General features: G+C 48.1%; 2 protein-coding genes across 3 annotated transcripts; both read right to left on the reverse strand.

Moving 5' to 3' along the window:
• Positions 1-6970: 6970 nt before the first annotated feature.
• LOC135892291 (interferon-inducible GTPase 5-like) lies at positions 6971-14682 on the reverse strand. Of its 2 annotated transcripts, none has more exons than XM_065419999.1 (2): positions 14617-14682; positions 6971-9179 (listed from the first exon to the last, which is right to left on the reverse strand). In XM_065419999.1, the coding sequence occupies exon 2, from the start codon at positions 9150-9152 to the stop codon at positions 7860-7862; it is 1293 nt and encodes a 430-aa protein (XP_065276071.1). In that variant the 5' UTR covers positions 9153-9179; positions 14617-14682; the 3' UTR covers positions 6971-7859. The 2 variants fall into 2 exon arrangements, with proteins under 2 accessions (XP_065276071.1, XP_065276070.1); XM_065419998.1 differs by having other exon boundaries at positions 6971-9163; positions 14617-14673.
• Positions 14683-18802: 4120 nt separating this feature from the next.
• LOC135892250 (interferon-inducible GTPase 5-like) lies at positions 18803-20077 on the reverse strand. Its single transcript, XM_065419952.1, has one exon. The coding sequence runs from the start codon at positions 20075-20077 to the stop codon at positions 18803-18805; it is 1275 nt and encodes a 424-aa protein (XP_065276024.1).
• Positions 20078-20291: the final 214 nt, after the last annotated feature.

Raw genomic sequence — 20291 nt, forward strand, 5'->3', positions numbered from 1 at the left:
GTGATAGCTTGCCACTGCAAACAGTCCTCAATACACAATGTCCAGTTCCCTGCAAGGCAGCTCTCAGCCATTCACTACTTTTAACAGCGGAGGCATCCCAGGGCCCAGGCAAGAGCAAACCCCTATCCCTCCTTCAGAGCCAAATGACCCCGCCCCATAGATCAGGGCCTGCAGCCCCAGCACCATCACACCAGGTTCCCCAGGGGGAGGAGGAATTGTACTGACCCCTTCCCCACTGAGGTGGGGTTTCCTCCCCACACCACACAGCCATGGTACTCCCCCCCAATCCCTCAGTATCATTCATGTTGCCACAGACCATCAGGCTGTCATAGATGGGGGGGGGAAAAATTCCCCCTCCCTCTTGGTGGCAGCAACATCTGTCCTTTCCCTCCCACCCCACCCCTGTGCACTGTGCTTTGGCTCTTCTCACCCTTGGGGGGGGGGGTCACGCCATTGCCGGGGCTCTGCAGCTGCCTCTGTTTCTCCACATTTGACTGGGTGCTCAGCCACCCTCAGTCTCTGTTCTGCCCCATGCTCCCTGGTAAGGGGGGGGAGGGGGACAGTGCTAATACCTTGGTCCCAGAAGACGCAATCCAAGAGTTTACACAAGAGTCAGAGAGTCTCCTCTACTGTGTGGCAGTGGGCGGCTCTCTCACCCCACCTCCCCTCAGTCTCAGGCAGCTGTTTGCACTCGCTGGGAAGAGAGCTGGAGATTAATAGTGTTTCTCCTCTGATACGACCCTGCCACACCCATCAGTTATCTCGTTTGCACATTGGCTCTCTCCTTTATCAGCATTTATAGGGTGGAGGAGTGGGGGTGGGCGCCAGGACTCCTGGGTTCTGTCCCAGGCTCTAGAAGAGTAAAGTTTGCCTGGGGAGAAGTCAGTGGCTAATTCTGCAAAGCAGAGAAAATGTGCCAGTCTCTCGCTGTTTCCTGTCTCTCTCCCCTTTTACAGAAGGGCTCACGTGTAATGTAGAAACATAAATAGTTTTTCATGATTCTTCTGGTAGAGTCTGTAAGTTCCTATTCCCCTCGCTGGCCCTGCCCACCCTTTGGACGTCTGTGCACACTGCCAAATCCTCCTGCCTTCCTGATGGGAAATCGAATGAGGGAAACCATCTCACCTTGGAAGGCTTGGGGTGGCAAAGTGGGGGAGGGAGTCAGGACGCCTGGGTTCTACAGAGTGGACAATGGGGCACAGGAGATTAGGGTTGGGTGGGCCTTGGAAATCTGGGTTCCATAAGGACATGGGGACTAGTTAATGAGGCAGGAAGGGGGCCTGCAGGTCAGGACTCCTGGGTTCCATAGAGAAATGAGTGGGGTCTAGTAGTTAAAACTGTCAGGACTCCTGGGTTTTCTCCCAGTTCTGGGAGGGCAGTGAGGTCATAGAATCATAGGACTGGAAGGGACCTCGAGAGGTCATCTAGTCCAGTCCCCTGCACTCAAGGCAGGACTAAGTATTATCTAGACCATCCCTGACAGGTGTTTGTCCACCCTGCTCTTAAAAATCCCCAATGATGGAAATTCCACAACCGCCCTAGGCAATTTATTCCAGTGATTAACCACCCTGACAGTTAGGAAGTTTTTCCTAATGTCCAACCTAAACCGCTTTTGCTGCAATTTAAGCCCATTGCTTCTTGTCCTGTCCTCAGAGGTTACTTCTTTGTAACAGCCTTTTAAGTACTTGAAAACTGTTATCATGTCCCCTCTCAGTCTTCTCTTCTCCAGACTAAACAAACCCAATTTTTTCAATCTTCCCTCATAGGTCATGTTTTCTAGACCTTTAATCATTTTTGTTGTTCTTCTCTGGACTTTCTCCAATTTGTTCACATCTTTCCTGAAATGTGGCGCCCAGAAGTGGACATAATACTCCAGTTGAGGCCATATCAGTGTGGAGTAGAATGTAAGAATTACTTCTCATGTCTTGCTTACAACACTCCTGCTAATACATCCCAGAATGATGTTTGCTTTTTTTGCAACAGCATTACACTGTTGACTCATCTTTAGCTTGTGATCCACTATGACCCCCAATCCCTTTCTGCAGTTCTCCTTCCTAGGCAGTCATTTCCCATTTTCTATGCCTGCAACTGATTGTTCCTTCCTAAGCGGAGTACTTTGCATTTGTCCTTATTCAATGTCATCCTATTTACTTCAGACCATTTCTCCAGTTTGTCCAGATCATTTTGAATTTTGAATCTAAAGCATTTGCAACCCTTCCCAGCTTGGTATCATCTGCATACTTTATACTTGTACTCTCTCTGCCATTATCGAAATCATTGATGAAGATATTGAATGGAACCAGACCCAGAACTGATCCCTGTGGGACCCCACTCATTATGCCCTTCCAGCATGACTCTGAACCACTAATAACTACTCTTTGGGAACGATTTTCCAACCAGTTATGCACCCACCTTATAGTAGCTCCATCTAGATTGTATTTCCCTAGTTTGTTTATGAGAAGGTCATGTGAGACAGTAACAAATCCTTACTAAAGTCAAGATATACCACATCTACCGCTTCCCTCTATCCACAAGGCTTGTTACCCTGTCAAAAGAAAGCTAGCAGGTTGGTTTGACATGATTTGTTGTTGACAAATCCATGCTGACTGTTATTTATCACCTTATTATCTTCTAGGTGTTTGCAAATTGATTGCTTAATACTTTGCTCCATTATCTTTCCTTGTACAGAAGTTAAGTTGACTAGTCTGTAATTCCCTGGGTTGTTCTTATTTCCATTTTTATAGATGGGCACTATATTTGCCCTTTTCCAGTCTCTGGAGTATCCTGTTGTCGTGGAAAATTGACCACACGGTTGATTTTGGAATAGACAGCCTGAGGCTCCTTTATTGATCAAACAAACACGCATGCATGGGGGAGTCAGCCAAGGCAGCCGAACACCCACCCGACAGATAAAATATGGGAGTTTATATAGGATAAAACCACAATTAGTAATACATACTTTCTTATCAACATTATTGCCATATTTGGAATACAATATCCATAAAAGGGAATATAGCATAGCAAGCTTTCCTGTTATTCTTAATTTGCCCTTTGCGGTTACATGCTTCCCTTGTGACTACAGGTAGTTCGTCTTTTGTACTTTTCCTTTACCCTGCCTCCAAAAAGTTCCTTTTCTTAAAAAAAAAAAACCTTTCTTCCAGCGAACTTGACTAATGTTCAGGCCCAAGCCAAAATATAGGCCTACCTGATCCAATCTAAGTTTAGGCCCAGAATTTTTTCTACAACACTATCTTCCGTGACTTTTCAAAGATAATTGCTAATGGCTCAGATATCTCCTCAGTCAGCTTCAGTGTTCTAGGATGCATTTCATCAGGCCCTGGTGATTTGAAGACATCTAACTTGTCTAAGTCATTTTTGACTTGTTCTTTCCCTATTTTAGACTCTGATTCTACCTCATTTTCACTGGCATTCACTATGTTAGACATGCAATCGCCACCAACCTTCTTGGTTAAAACCGAAACAAAGAAGTCATTAAGCACCTCTGCCATTTCCAGATTTTCTGTTATTGTCTTTCCTCCCTCACTGAGTAACGGACCTACTCTGTCCTTGGTCTTCCTCTTGCTTTTAATGTATTTGTAGAATGTTGTTTCCTTTTATGTCCCTAGCTAGTTTGATCTCATTTTGGGCCTTGGCCTTTCTAATTTTGTCTCTACATACTTGCGTTATTTGTTTATATTCATCCTTTGTAATTTGACCGAGTTTCCACTTTTTGTAGGGCTCTTTTTTGAGTTTTAGATCATCCAAGATCTCCTGGTTAAGCCAGAGTGGTCTCTTGCCATCCTTCCTGTCTTTCCTATGCGGTGGGATAGTTTGCTCTTGTGCCCTTAATAATGTCTCTTTCAAAAAACTGCCAACTGTCTTCAATTGTTTTTCCCCTTAGACTTGCTTCCCATGGGATCTTACCTACCAACTCCCTGAGTTTGCTATAATCTGCCTCCTTGAAATCCATTGTCTTTATTTTGCTCTTCTTCCTCCTACCATTCCTTAGAATCATGAACTCTATCATTTCATGATCACTTTCACCCAAGTTGCCTTCCACGTTCAAATTCTCAACCAGTTCCTCCCTATTTGTCAAAATCAAATCTAGAACAGCTTCCCCCCTAGTAGCTTTCTCGACCTTCTGAAATAAAAAAAATTGTCTCCAGGTCTACAGATTAGGGCACCAACAGACCAGAGGAGTATCACTTACCAAACATTCAGAGTAAAGTTTCCCCGGGGTGAAGTCGGTGGCTAATTCTGCAAAGCATACTGCAAAGCAGAGAAGATGTACCAGTCTCTCGCTGTTTCCAGTTTCCTGTCTCTCTTTCTTTCTCTCCCTTTATAGGAGGGCTCATGTGTAATATAGAAACTTAGATGCATTTTCAAGCTTTGTCTGGTAGAGTCTGTAAGTTTCCATTCCCCTCACCGGCCCTGCCCACCTTTTGGGTGTCTTTGCACACTGACAAATTCTCCTCCCTTCCTGCCGGGAAATCGAATGAGGGAAACCATCTCCCCTTGGAAGGGTTGGGGTGGCAATGTGGGGTAGCGGGTCACACCAGGAATGGGGTGGCTAGACTCCTGGGTTCTATTTCCGGCTTGCTGGACCCATGTAGATTAAGGGCAGGACTCCCCTATCCTTGGAAGAAGCGGGGTCCATGTGAGATCTCAGCTCCCATGAAGACACGGACATACGTGGGGAGATTTTCGAGCCAGCCCAGTACCCTGCTCCCTGATGGGGACAACATATCAGCTGTGAATGGGCAGAGCAGTGCTCAGACCCAGCCCTCCCTCGGCATGCCCTCTAGGCCGGGGGAGACGGGGGAGCCCTGCAGCTGCTCTTGCTCACCCCAATGGCCTGGCAGGAAGACGGGGAGCGCACCAGCTTTCTTGGACCCCATCCCGGCTCCGTGTGTAACCCACACACCTCCTGGATGTGGTGATTGATTCTGCTCTACAGCCTTAGCTAACAGCCAGTTGACTTTTAGCTCATGCTGTAGAGGCTCATGCTCTAAGCTCCAGAGGTCGCCGGTTTGATCCTGCTCGCCGACGACCGGGCCTGTCAGCATTACACGTGCACAGGACCAGAGGACACTGAAATCAGAGCCCGGCAGCTGGGGGGATGGGAGAATTTGGAGGTGGGGGGCAGGGAATCTCTTACCTTCCCCCAGCCTGCGCTGTGCTCAGGGGGGACTGATGGTGTCCAGGAAGGGGCAGCAAGCTGTGGGCACACGCAGATCACCCGTCCCTCGCACTCAGTGTCTCAGCAGCTGTCTCGCCTTCTGTGGGCTCCTAGCTCCCCCTCTTCCTGCCAGCCCCCCTCTTAGTGTGCCTCTCTTTCTTCCCTTCCCTTCCCTCTGCTCTGCGGCTGGCTCAATCCCACTGCCCCCCCACCCGAACCAAAGTCCAGTTCTTCCCATTCCCTGGAACAGCGCGCAGGGAAAGTGAAAGCAGCAGCTGGCTGAGGAAGCCAGGCAGGGCCTCACCCCCCCGGGCCCGGCTGTGGTGGGTAACAGGGGAAGGACAGAGCGGGGCCTAGGTACACCCCATCCCCCCAGCGCATTTCCTGGTGGACACAGCTCTAAATGTTGCCATGCAGTCAGGGGAAACCATGTGTAGTTATAACACACGCACAGAGTGCAGGGCTCAGCCCCTCCAGCAGGGGGCAGCAGACAGACAGACAGACAGACAGACAGACACACACACACACACACACACACGGGTTGACAGGTGTCCAGTTTTCGACCGGAACGCCTGGTCTAAAAGGGACCCTGGCAACTCCGGTCAGCACCGCCAAATCCGGTCCGTGGTGTTGCAGGGCTAAGGCAGGCTAGTCCCTACCTGTCCTGGTAGAGCCTGCACCCCCAGCCAGAGCCCTCACCCCATCCTGCACCCCAAATCCCTATCCCAACCCAGAGCCTCCTCCCACACCCTGAACCCCTCATCCCAGGCTCCCCCCCAGAGCCCGCACCTCCAGCCCAGAGCCCGTATCACCTCCCACACTCCAAATCCCTCAGCCCCACCCCCCAGTCTGGAGCCCCCTGCCACACCCCAAACCCCTCATCCCTTGGCCCCACCCCAGAGCCTTCACCCTCCCTGCACCCCAACCCCCTGCCCTACCCCAGTGAATGTGAGTGAGGGTGGGGGAGAGCAAGCCACCGAGGGAAGGGGAATGTAGTGAGTGGGGGATGAGGCCTTGGGGGAATGGGTGGGGTAGGGGTGGGCCCTCATGGAAGGGGCGGGTCTAGGGTGTTCGGTTTTGTGAGATTAGGAAGTTGGCAACCTGAACCGAAACACTCTCTCACACACACACATCATAACCAGCAGAGGGCAGCAGGGACACACACACACACACACGCACACAGATCAGGGTTCGTCCCACGCAGCAGGGACACACACACTTTAGGGCTCTGTCTGCACTAGAAGGAAAGGTGTGGTGTTGTTAACGTGTGTGAACTCACTGGTGTCAACATCCTAACGCAGGCCAGGCCGGTTGTAGCTCTGACACGGCTCAGCGGGCTGAGATCACCCATGAGATCCCCCGTTTTAAAGCAAGGCACCCCTTTGCCCCTAGTCCAGACAAAGCTTTGGCTTCTTTGGAAGTCACGAGGCTGCTCTCGCCTTCCATTTCCTCTCTGATCTGAAAGCTCGTCACAGGACGCAGCCCCTGTATGACTGTCTGCCCCCTTCTTTGGAGCCCTGCTTCAGCAAAGCATTTAAAGATGTGCAGAACTTTAAACCCTTGAGCAGCAAACTCACTGGAGTCTCATGTTTAAAGTGATGCCTAAGCATTTTGTTATGGTACTGGGGAGTAGCAGTGTTAACCCACGGGACTCCCTGCCACTGGGAATTAGTGGAGTTAACCAATGGGACTCCCTGCCACTGGGAATTAGCAGGGTTAACTCACAGGACTTTCTGCCACTGGATTTCTCTCTCTGACCATTGTCATCATGATCTACACAGAGACTTAATTCAGGTTGTAGGTGAATTTATTACATGATACGACTATATCTGCAAGAGCAGTAATGATAAAGCAACAAGCACACTAACTATTGATATAATCTAAATGCAGTTGCACTGGCTATAGATTATTTAGAAATTAGCTTCTATATCCAACTTGTAGCAATATGCTGGATTCTCCAAGTTGTCACACAGGCTGTTGGGATCATGATATGATTAAATTGCTCCTTGGATCACCTGATGCACAACACAGCGCTGATACAGTCGATATATGTGTGGCCAACTCTTGTGATTCTAAGCTTCCTGGAGTCGTGTGATCATGGGAAAATTGCAGCTTTCATTAAAAAGAAGTAGTTTCTAGCCGTGGAGAACAGCAGGAAAAGGTGACCAACAAACCCTCAAAACAGGAGGCAAATAAAAAAATAACAACATTTTTTAAAATCTCATGATTTTTAGTGGCCTGAATGGTGATTTTTGAATGCTCACGGTCGACATTACTGGGAAATGCTTGTTCCAGCGCCCTCATTCATTTGTAACGCGGCTGATAGCACACAAACTAGCCATGGTCTTCAGTTCTTCAAATCAAAGGCATTGTTTAAAAGGTGCACAAAGTCTGCTGTAGGCCCTGGCTGGACGGTTGTGCAGGTCGGGTACTAAAGAGACAGCAGCTGATAGCAAGGTTGGTTGCTATGTTGAGTTACATCAGTTGAGGATCTTGGTGCATTTTGTTGGTTTTCCTGTATTAGACAAAACGTTTAAAAAAGCCTAGAAACTTGACACGCTGCAGGAAATTAAAGAATGAAAATGCCACTACTTTTTTGGCTTGATTTTTAAAATTTGGGAGGGTCATGCCTTGATCTCCAGCTGGGATTGGGTCTCTGATTCATGAGCACATCTGCTGATCATTTAAGCTTTTTCCCGTCTTCCTTCAAAGCGGTCTTCTGAACCCTTTCGGCATCTTCAGCCACTTCATTGAGAAAGCTCAACAGCATGAAGTAGGTGGTTAAAAAAGAGATTCCCGGAGTTAAAATGGGACCAACCACTGGTACATATGCAGTTAATTTAGACAAACTCGTCTTTCGCAGCAGTTTGATTACAACATCTCTGTTTATTTCTTTTGCCCCGGGAGATATGATAACAGCCTTCAGCTCCGCTATCGGCTTCCCAGTCTGCCTGGCCAGATTAGCCAAGGAGCCGTCATCTAGGCCAAAGTAATTGTAGAAGGCAATCATGGATCCTCGCAGGATGCTAATATCACAAGCAACAGAGAACCCTGCGATAGGAATGACATTGACAAAAGCCGACGTGAAAGATATTAGCCATATCCACTTCTTCAGGGCAGCTTTCTTCTCCTCTATGATTTCGGCAGACAGGTTTGGCAGACTGAGCAGAAAGGCAAGTCTCTTCAGCTCTTGGAGATCATCCTTCAAAGTCTTGACCAGGCCAGGAGCATCATACTTGGTGAATTCACAGCTAGAGAGAAGAAAAATCTTTGGGTTGCTTATTCCTACCTTTTGCAGGTGTGTCCTGCAGTCCATCCTGAGTCGCTGCAGGACGCTCTCCTGACTGAATGTTCTAGGGTGATCCCTTTCTTCGTTGCGCAAGTCTTCATCCACCTTGGAGCGCACAAAATAGAACCTCTTCCCCATCCTCTCGATCTCCCGGGCCAGGGCCGTGTGGTTACATTTGAAGCGCTCCGAAGCGATGATCACGAAGAAGTCATAGCGTTTGAAGTTCACCTGCTTCAGGTACGTGTTTGGCTGAAAATCTGGGGAGCCAGTGCCGGGCAGGTCCCACAGCCTCACATTGGCGTGGTTTGGAAAGGGATAAACGGTTGGCTTCGTCGTCGTTTCTGTCACCCCAGTTGGGGCAGCCCCGTCATCCTCAGCGGTCAGTCCCCGGAGGGCGTTGATGAAGGATGATTTCCCGGCACCCGTCTCCCCTGTGACTGCGATGTTGAGAATGGTGGATTTGAACGATTCCAGCTCTGCCTGCGCTATAGAAGCCACTTCAGCCTGTCCTTTGTCTTTGAAAAGATCCATGAACTCCTCAAACACCTTCATGGAGCTATTGAAGAGTTCCTTTGGGTCCAACCCTAGATCCAGAGCTTCCATGCGAGCTGAGATTAACTCCATATCCTTCCTGAGCACTGAGGCGGACTCCATATCCTTCATGAGCACGGACACTAGCTCCATATCCGTGGCACCTACAAGAGATTCCCTCTTCCCAAGACAAGAAAAGGAAAAGGCATGTTTCGGTTAGTGTAAATGTAGCCTTAAACAAATAAAACTGTTCACGTAGCAACTTACAGACTTGCAACCGTGGGGCTGGTTTCACCCCCACCAGCACGTGTGCTGAAACTTGCATCCCCGTCCCCACTGTGCACAAACCTTAAGCATTGTTAATACAGGTTAACCTCCCCGGTGCACGGACTATTACTCCTGGGGGAATTCTGTGCTACTGCACACATGTATAATTAACTAGCTGTGCATATTTTTAATATTTTGGCACAGAATTCTCCCAGGAGTAGACTATGGGGCTGTCAGATGTGCTGCTGGAGGTCACCATGAGGGGAGTCTGATGATGTCTGGAGTATGTGTTGCTTTTCAGGATGTGTTGGAGATGGGAGTGAAAGCCAAGGACCACCCAGCACAGGCACGGGGGGCAGGGAGAGGGGCTCAGACAGCCCCCCCAGAGCAAACCGCTCCTAATTCCCAACTCCCATATGGGGGGCAGGCTGAGCCCCCCAAATCCTGGCTGACACGAGGGGTGGGCGAGAGAAGGACTCTGACACTCCCAGATTCTGGTACACACCTGGGAGGAGACTATGTGGGGCTGACACACTCCTTCACCCCTCATCCCTCCCCCTTTTCCTGCCACTCACCTGCGTGTCACCCATCCTAGCGTCCCACCCCTCTAATCCCCACCCCTTCCCCCTGAGGTTGCCCCAACCCCTCCCCATCAATCACCCCATTTATCCCCCTCCCCTCGCTGCAGCCCTAAACCGCAATAATCAGAATAAAAAACTACTTGGACAAATCATAGACGTACGACTGGAAGGGACCTCGAGAGGTCATCTAGTCCAGTCCCCTGCATTCAAGGCAGGATTAAGTATTATCTAGCCCATCCCTGACAGGTGTTTGTCTAACCTGCTCTTAAACACCTCCAGTGATGGAGATTCCACAACCTCCCTAGGGAATCTATTCCAGTGCCTAACCATCCCAACAGGAAGTTTTTTCTAATGCCCAACCTAAACCGCCCTTGCTGCAATTTAAGCCCATTGCTTCTTATCCTGTCCTCAGAGGCCAAGGCACAAAACGAGATCAAACTAGCTAGAGACATAAAGTGTAACAAGAAAACATTCTACAAATGCATTAGAAGCAAGAGGAAGACCAAGGACAGGATAGGGTCGTTACTCAATGAGGGGGAAAAGCAATAACAGAAAATGTGGCAATGGCAGAGGTGCTTAATGACTTCTTTGTTTCGGTTTTCACCAAGAAGGTTGGCAGTGATTGGACATCTAACATAATGAATGCCAGTGAAAATGAGGTAGGATCAGAGGCTAAAATAGGAAAAGAACAAGTTAAAAATTACTTAGACAAGTTAGATGTCTTCAAGTTACCAGGGCCTGATTAAATGCATCCTAGAATACTCAAGGAGATAGCTGAGCCAAAAGTCAAGGAAGATTACTGGAAAATGGCAAATATAGCACCAATCTATAAAAAAGGAAATAAGGACAACCCGGGGAATTACAGTCCAGTCAGCTTAACTTCTGTACCTGGAAAGATAATGGATCAAATAATTAAGCAATCAATTTGCAAACATCTAGAAGATAATACAGTGATAAGTAACAGCCAGCATGGATTTGTCAACAACAAATCATGTCAAACCAACGTGATAGCTTTCTTTGACAGGGTAACAAGTCTTGTGGATAAGGGGAAGTGGTAGATGTGGTATATCTTGACTTTAGTAAAGCTTTTGATACTGTCTCACACGACCTTCTCATAAACAATCTAGGAAAATGCAACCTAGATGGAGCTTGTGACGGGTTCAGTCACGGAGACCCCCCTTGGGACTGTCACCTGATGTGAAGTTACCTGATGTGAAGTTACCTCTGAGCCCAAAGCTGCAGACTTTAACCAAAAATTGCTCAGCAGGTCACCTATCTGCAGCACCCAGACACCCAGTTCCCAATTGGATTCAAACCCCAAATAAATCAGTTTTACTCTGTATAAAGCTTATACAGGGTAAACTCATAAATTGTCTGCCCTCTATAACACTGATAGAGAGATATGCACAGCTGTTTGCTCCCCCAGGTATTAATCACTTACTCTGGGTTTACTAATAAACAAAAGTGATTTTATTAAATATAAAAAGTAGGATTTAAGTGGTTTCAAGTAATAACAGACAGAACAAAGTAAGTCACCAAGCAATATAATGCCAAAATACACAAGTCTAAGCCCAATACATTAAGAAACTGATTATAGGTAAACTCTCACCCTCAGAGATGTTCCAATAAGCTTCTTTCACAGACTAGACTCCTTCCTAGTCTGCGCCCAAATTTTTCCCCTGGTAAAGTCCTTGTTAGTTCCAGCAAACATCTTAGGTGGAAAGCAGGGGTGTTATCATGACTGGCAGCCCTCTTTGTTCTATTCCACCCTCCCTTTTATAGCTTTGGCTCAAGGCAGGAATCTTTTGTCTCCCTGGGTCTCCACCCCTCCTTCTAAATGGAAAAACACCAGGTTTAAGATGGATTCCTGTATCCGGTGACATGTACACATGTCCTGTGAGACCCCCAGCCTCCATTCTTCCAGAGCTGTCCCGCACATACCCAGGAAGGTTTGCAAGTAAACAGAGCCATTTACAGGTCATTGATTTTAAAGCACCCTTAATGGCTTCCATTTACTATGTTTACATCAGTAATACAAGTTTATATCTTATTCTCCTAATTCCAGACATAGAATTAATACATGCAAACAAAGGGGATGAACATACTCAGTAGATCATAAGCTTTGTAATGATACCATACAAGAGACCTTTTGCATGAAGCATATTCCAGTTACATTATATTCACACTCATAAGCATATTTCCATAAAACATTATGGAGTGCAACGTTACAGAGCTACTATAAGGTGGGTGCATAATTGGTTGGAAAACCGCTCCCAGAGAGTAGATATCAGTGGTTCAGAGTCATGCTGCAAGAGCATAACAAGTGGGGTCCCGCAGGGATCAGTTCTGGGTCCAGTTCTGTTCAATATCTTCATCAGTGATTTAGATAATGGCATAGAGAGTGCACTGATAAAGTTTGCGAACAATACCAAGCTGGGAGGGGTTGCAAGTGCTTTGAAGGATAGGATTATAATTCAAAATGATCTGGACAAACTGGAGAAATGGTCTGAGGTAAACAGGATGAAATTCAATAAGGACAAATGCAAAGTACTCAACCTGGGAAGGAACAATCAGTTGCACAAATACAAAATGGGAAATGAGTAGGAAGGAGTACTGCGGAAAAGGATCCAGGGATTAAAGTCTGGAGAAGAGAAGACTGAGAGGGGACAAAATAACAGTTTTCAAGTACATAAGAAGAACAATTTTTCTCCCTCCTTCTTGTAACAACTTTTTATTTATTTGAAAACTGTTATCATGTCCCCCTCTCAGTTTCTCTTCTCCAAACTAAACAATCACAATTTTTTCAATCTTCCTCATAGGTTATGTTTTCTAGACCTTTAATCATTTTTGTTGTTCTTCTCTGGACTTTCTCCAATTTGTCCACATCCTTCCTGAAATGTGGCGCCCAGAACTGGACATAATACTCCAGTTGAGACCATATCAGTGTGCAGTAGAGTGGAAGAATTATTTCTCATGTCTTGCTTACAACACTCCTGGTAATACATCCAAGAATTATGTTTGCTTTTTTTTGCAACAGCGTTACACTGTCGACTCATATTTAGCATGTGATCCACTATGACCCCCAGATCCCTTTCCACAGTACTCCTTCCTAGGCAGTCATTCCCATTTTGTATGTGTGCAATGATTGTTCCTTCCTAATTCGAGTACTTTGCATTTGTCCTTATTGAATGTCATCCTATTTACTTCAGACCATTTCTCCAGTTTGTCAGAGGATTTTGAATTTTAATCCTATCCTTCAAAGCACCTGCAACCCCTCCCAACTTGGTATCGTGTGCAAACTTCATAAATGTACTCTCTATGCCATGATCTAAATCGTTGATGAAGATATTGAATGGAACCAGACCCAGAACCGATCCCTGCAGGACCCCACTCATTATGCCCTTCCAGCATGACTCTGAACCAGTGATAACTGTACTCTGGGAATGATTTTCCAACCAGTTATGCACCCACCTTATAGTAGCTCCATCTAGATTGTATTTCCCTAGTTTGTTTATGAGAAGGTCATGTGAGACAGTATCAAAAGCCTTATTAAAGTCAAAATATACCACATCTACCGCTTCCCCCATCTACAAGGCTTGTTACCCTGTCAAAGAAAACTATCAGCTTTGTTTGACATGATTTTTTCTTTATCACCTTATTATCTTCTAGGTGTTTGCAAATTGATCGCTTAATTATTTGCTCTATTATCTTTCCGGGTACAGAAGTTAAGTTGACTAGTCTGTAATTCCCCGGGTTGTCCTTATTTCCCTTTTTATAGATGGGCGCTAGATTTGCCCTTTTCCAGTCTCTGGAATGTCTCCCGTCTTCCAAAGATAATTGCTAGTGGCTCAGATAGTCCCTCAGTCAGCTCCTTGAGTATTCTAGGATGCATTTCATCAGGCCCTGGTGGTTTGAAGACATCTTACTTGTCTAAGTAATTTTTGACTTGTTCTTTCCCTATTTTAGCCTCTGATCCTACCTCATTTTCACTGGCATTCACTATGTTAGACGTCCAATCGCCACCAACCTTCTTGGTGAAAACCAAAACAAAGAAGTCATTAAGCAGCTCTGCCATTTCCACATTTTCTGTTATTGTCTTCCCCCCCGTCATAGAGTAACGGGCCTACCCTGTCCTTGGCCTTCATCTTGCTTCTAATATTTCTTGTTTCCTTTTATGTCCCTAGCTAGTTTGATCTCATTTTGTGCCTTGTTTTTCCTAATTTTGCCCCTACATACTTGTGTTATTTGTTTATATTCATCCTTTGTAATTTGACCGAGTTTCCACTTTTTGTAGGACTCTTTTATGAGTTTTAGATCATCCAAGATCTCCTGGTTAAGCCAGAGTGGTCTCTTGTCATACTTTCTATCTTTGCTATGCAGTGGGATAGTTTGCTCTTGCGCCCTTAATAATGTCTCTTTGAAAAACTGCCAATTGTCTTCAATCGTTTTTCCTCTTAGACTTGCTTCCCATTGGATCTTACCTACCAACTCCCTGAGTTTGCTAAAGTCTGCCTTCTTGAAATCCATTGTCTTTATTGTGCTGTTCTCCCTCCTACCATTCCTTAGAATCATGAACTCCACCATTTCATGATCATTTTCACTCAAGTTACCTTCCACTTTCCAATTCTCAACCTGTTCCTCCCTATTTGTCAAAATCAAATCTAGAACAACCTCCCCCCTAGTAGCTTTCTCGACCTTCTGAAATAAAAAAAAAATTGTCTCCAGGTCTAGAGATTAGGGCACCAACAGACCAGAAGAGTATCACTTACCAAACATTCAGAGTAAAGTTTGCCCAGGGTGAAGTCGGTGGCTAATTCTGCGAAGCATACTGCAAAGCAGAGAAGATGTACCAGTCTCTCGCTTTTTCCTGTTTCCTGTCTCTCTTCCTTTCTCTCCTTTTATAGAAGGGCTCATGTGTAATATAGAAACTTAGATGTATTTTCATGATTTGTCTGGTAGAGTCTGTAAGTTTCCATTCCCCTCGTGGGCTCTGCTCACCCTTTGGGTGTCTTTGCACACTGACAAATTCTTCTCCCTTCCTGCCGGGAAATCGAATGAGGGGAACCAGCTCTCCTTGGATGGATTGGGGTGGCAATGTGGGGTAGCGGGTCACAGCAGGAAGGAGGTGGCTGGTCTCCTGGGTTCTATTCCCGTCTTGCCGGACCCATGTAGATTAAGGGCAGGACTCTCCTATCCTTCAAAGAAGCACTGTCCATGGGAGATCTCAGCCCCCATGAAGACACTGACATACATTGGGAGATTTTTGAGCCAGCCCAGTACCCTGCTCCCTGACGGGGACAACACATCAGCTGTGAATGAGCAGAGCAGTGCTCAGACCAGCCCTCTCCCTCGGCATGCCCTTTAGGCCGGGGGAGCCGGGAGAGCCCTGCAGCTGCTCTTGCTCACCCCAAAGGCCTGGCAGGAAGACGGGGAGCGCACCAGCTTTCTTGGACCCCATCGCGGCTCCATGTGTAACCCACACACTTCCTGGATGTGGTGATTGATTCTGCTCTACAGCCTTAGCTAACAGCCAGTTGACTTTTAGCTCATGTTGTAGAGGCTCATGCACTAAGCTCCAGAGGTCGCCAGTTCGATCCTGCCCGACGACGACCAGGGCCTGTCGGCGTTACACGCGCACAGGACCAGAGGACACTGAAATCAGAGCCCGGCAGCTGGGGGGATGGGAGAATTTGGGGGTGGGGGGCAGGGAATCTCTTACCTTCCCCCAGGCTGTGCTGCGCTCAGGGGGGCTGATGGTGTCCAGGAAGGGGCAGCAAGCTGTGGGCACACGCAGATCACCCGTCCCTCGCACTCAGTGTCTCAGCTGCTGTCTCGCCTTCTGTGGGCTCCTAGCTCCCCCTCTTCCTGCCAGGCCCCCTCTTTGTGTGCGCCTCTTTCTTCCCTTCCCTTCCCTCTGCTCTGTGGCTGGCTCAATCCCACTGCCCCTGCCCCGTAGTCTGGCCCTTCCTCTTCCCTGGAACCATGTGCAGGGAAAGTGAAAGCAGCAGCTGGCTGAGGAAGCCAGGCAGGGCCTCATCCCTCCCGGCCCGGCTGTGGTGGGTAGCAGGGGAGGGACAGCGCAGGGCCTAGGTACACCCCATCCCCCCAGCGCATTTCCTGGTGGACACAGCTCTAAATGTTGCTGTGCAGTCAGGGGAGACAGTGTGTAGTTATAACACACGCACACAGAGAGTGCAGGGCTCAGCCCCTCCAGCAGGGGGCAGCAGACAGACACACACACACACAGGCTAGGGTTGACAGGTGTCTGGTTTTCGACCGGAACGCCTGGTCATAAAGGGACCCTGGCAGCTCCCGTCAGCACCGCCAAATCCAGTCCTCGGTGTTGCGGGGCTAAGGCAGGCTAGTCCCTACCTGTCCTGGCAGAGCCTGTACCCCCGCCGGAGCCCTCACCCCACCCTACACCCCAAATCCCTATCCCAACCCAGAGCCTCCTCCCACACCCTGAACCCCTCATCCCAGGCTCCACCCCAGAGCCCGCACCCCCAGCCCAGAGCCCGTATCCCCTCCCACACTTAGCCGCACCCCCCAGCCTGGAGCCCCCTCCTACACCCCAAACCCCTCATTCTCTGGCCCCACACCAGAGCCCTCATCCTCCCTGCACCCCAACCCCCAGCCCCAGCCCAGTGAATGTGAGTGAGGGTGGGGGAGAGCCACCGTGAGAAGGGGAATGTAGTGAGTGGGGGATGAGGCCTCGGGGGAATGGGCGGGGCAGGGGCGGGCCCTCGTGGAAGGGGCGGGTCTAGGGTGTTCGGTTTTGTGAGATTAGAAAGTTGGCAACCTGAACAGAAACACTCTCACACACACACATAACATACCCAACAGAGGGCAGCAGGGACAAACACACACACACACACACACACACACACACACACACACACACACACATCATCATACCCAGCAGAGGGCAGCAGGGATACACACACACACATGCACACAGAGCAGGGCTCATCCCACGCTGCGGGGACACACACACTTTAGGGCTCTGTCTGCACTAGAAGGAAAGGTGTGGTGTTATTCACGTGTGTGAGCTCACTGGTGTTAACATCCTAACGCAGGCCAGGCCGGTTGTAGCTCTGACACGGCTCAGCTGGTTGCTATCACCCATAAGATCCCCCATTTTAAAGCAAGGCACCCCTTTTCCCCTAGTCCAGACAAAGCTTTGGCTTCTTTGGAAGTCGCGAGGCTGCTCTCGCCTTCCATTTCCTCACTGATCTGAAAGCTCCTCACAGGACGCACCCCCTGGATGACTGTCTGCCCCCTTATTTGGATCCCTGCTTCAGCAAAGTATTTAAAGGCCTGCAGAACTTTAAACCCTTGAGCAGCAAACTCACTGAAGTCTTGTGTTTAAAGTGATGCCTAAGCATTTTGTTACGGTACTGGGGAGTAGCAGTGTTAACCCACGGGACTCCTTGCCACTGGGAATTAGTGGGGTTGACCCATGGGATTTCCTGCCACTGTGAATTAGTGTGGTTATCCAGTGGTACTCCCTGTCACTGGGAATTAGCAGTGTTAACCAGTGGGACTCCCTGCCACTGGGAATTAGTGGGGTTAACCCACAGGAATCACTGCCACTGGGAATTAGTGGGGTTGACCCACAGGACTCCATGCCACTGGGAATTAGCGGGTTAACCCATGGGACTCCCTACTACTGGGTTTTTCTCTCTGACCATTGTCATCATGATCTACATAGAGGCTTAATCCAGGTTATAAGTGAATTTATTACATGATACGACTATATCTGCACGAGTAGTAATCATAAAGAAACAAGCACACTAACTATTGATTCAGCATAAATGCAGTTGCCCTGGCTATAGATTATAGAGAACAGTGGTTTTCAAACCGTGGGTTGTGACCCAGTACTGGGTTGTGGGATGTAAGGCACTGGGTCGCGATGGTTCTGGTCAGTACCGCCGACCGGCCCGTTAAAAGTCCCATCAGCGGTTAAAAGTCTCATCCCTGGCCCCACCCCCGAGCCTGCACCCCCAGCCCAGAGCACTGACCCCCTCCCACACCCGAACCCCCTGCCTCAGCCCAGATACCCCTCCCACACCCTGAACCCCTCATTCCCAGGCCCACCCTGCAGCCCTCATCTGCGCACCCCAACCCTCTGCCCCAACCCTGAGCCCCTCCCACACTCCAAACCCTTCATCCCCAGCTCCGTTGGGTCACGGGCATCAACAATTTTCTTCAACTGGGTCACCAGAAAAAAAGGTTGAAAACCACTGTAACCATTGTTACAGTTGATATATGAATGTTGCAAACTCTTGTGATTCTTGCAATTATTGGTATTTTCCTTTAAAGCTTCCTGGAGTCGTGTGATCACGGGAGAATCTCAATTTTTATTAAAAAGAAGTTTCTAGCCCTAGTTTTTAGTGGCCGTGGAGAACAGCAGGAAAAGGTGACCAGCAAACTCTCAAAACAGGAGGCAAATGAAAAAAAGCCAAATATTTTAAAAAATCGTATGATTTTGAGGGGCCTGAATGGTGATTTTTAAATGCTTGCGGTGACATTACTAGGAAATGCTTGTTCCAGAGCCCTCATTCATTTGTAACCCGGCTGCTAGCACACAAATTAGCCGTCGTCTTCAGTTCTTCAAATCAAAGGCATTGTTTAAGGTGCACAACGTCTGCTGTAGGCAATGGCTGGAAGGTCGTGCAGGCCGGGTACTAAAAAGACAGCAGCTGATGGCAAGGTTGGTTGCTACATTGATTTACGTTAGTTGAGGATCTTGGTGTATTTTGTTGGTTTTCCTGTTTTAGACAAATGGTTTGGCTACCCTAACAAGTCGAACAGAAAGCCTAGAAACCTGACTCACTGTGGGAAATTTAAGAATGAAATGGCAGCTTCTTGTCAGCTTCATTTTTAACATTTAGGGCTGTGGTGGCCCAATCTCCATGTGGGATTGGGTCTCTGATTCATGAACACGTCTGCTGATCATTTACGCTTTTTCTTGTCTTCCTTCAAAGCGGTCTTCCGAACCCTTTTGGCATCTTCAGCCACTTCATCGAGAAAGCTCATCAGCATGAAATAGGTGGTTAAAAAAGAGATTCCCGCAGTTAACATGGGACCAAGCACTGGTAGATTTGCCGTTAATTTAGGCAAACCCTTCTCCTCCTTTAGCAGCCGTTTGATTACAACATCTCTGTTTATTTCTTCTTCCCTGGGAGATATGATAACAGCCTTCAGCTCCGCTATCGGTTTCCCAGTCTGCCTGGCCAGATTAGCCAAGGAGCCGTCATCTAGGCCGAAGTACTTGTAGAAGGCAATCATGGATCCTAGCAGGATTCTAATATCACAAGCAACAGAGAGCCGCGGGATAGGAATGACATTGACTAAAGCCGATGCGAGGGATATTAGCCATATCAGCTTCTGCATGGCAGCTTTCTTCTCCTCTATGATTTCGGCAGACAGGTTTGGCAGACTGAGTAGAAAGGCAAGTCTCTGCAGACCTTGGAGATCATCCTGCAAAGTCTTGACCAGGCCAGGAGCATCATACTTGGTGAATTCACAGCTGGAGAGAAGGAAAATCTTTGGGTTGCTGATCCCTGCCTTTTGCAGGTGTTTCCTGCAGTCCATCCTGAGTCGCTGCAGGATGCTCTCCTGACTGAATGTTCTAGGGTGATCCCTTTCTTCATTGCGCAAGTCTTCATCCACCTTGGAGCGCACAAAATAGAACCTCTTCCCCATCCTCTCGATCTCCTGGGCCAGGGCCGTGTGGTTGCATTTGAAGCGCTCCGAAGCGATGATCACAAAGAAGTCATAGCGTTCGAAGTTCACCTGCTCCAGATACGTGTTTGGCTCAAAATCTGGGGCGCTAATCCCGGGCAGGTCCCACAGCCTCACGTTGGGGTGGTTAGGATAGGGATAAACAGTCGGCTCTGCCGTTGTTTCTGTCACCCCAGTTGGGGCAGCCCCGTCACCCTCAGCGGTCAGTTCCCGGAGGGCATTGATGAAGGACGATTTCCCAGCACCCGTCTCCCCCGTGACTGCAATGTTGAGAATGGTGGATTTGAACAACTCAAGCTCTGCCTGCGCTATAGAAGCCACTTCAGCCTGTCCTTTGTCTTTGAAAAGATCCATGAACTCCTGAAACACCTTTATGGAGTCATTGAAGAGTTCCTTTGGGTCCAACCCTAGATCCAGAGCTTCCATGGGAGCTGAGATTAACACCAGACCCTTCATGAGCACTGAGATGGACTCCATATCCATGGCACCTACAAGAGATTCCCTCTTCCCAAGACAAGAAAAGGAAAAGGCATGTTTAGGTTATTGTAAATGTAACCTGAAAAAAATAAAACTGTTCACGTAGCAACTTACAGACTTGCAGCCGTGGGGCTGGTTTCACCCTCACCAGCACATGTGCTGAAACTTCCATCCCCATCCCTACTCTGCACAAACCGTAAGCACTGTTAATACAGGTTAA

Source organism: Emys orbicularis, chromosome 20 (genome assembly GCF_028017835.1).
Source record: "Emys orbicularis isolate rEmyOrb1 chromosome 20, rEmyOrb1.hap1, whole genome shotgun sequence".
In the NCBI taxonomy this organism is placed as follows: Eukaryota; Metazoa; Chordata; order Testudines; family Emydidae; genus Emys; species Emys orbicularis.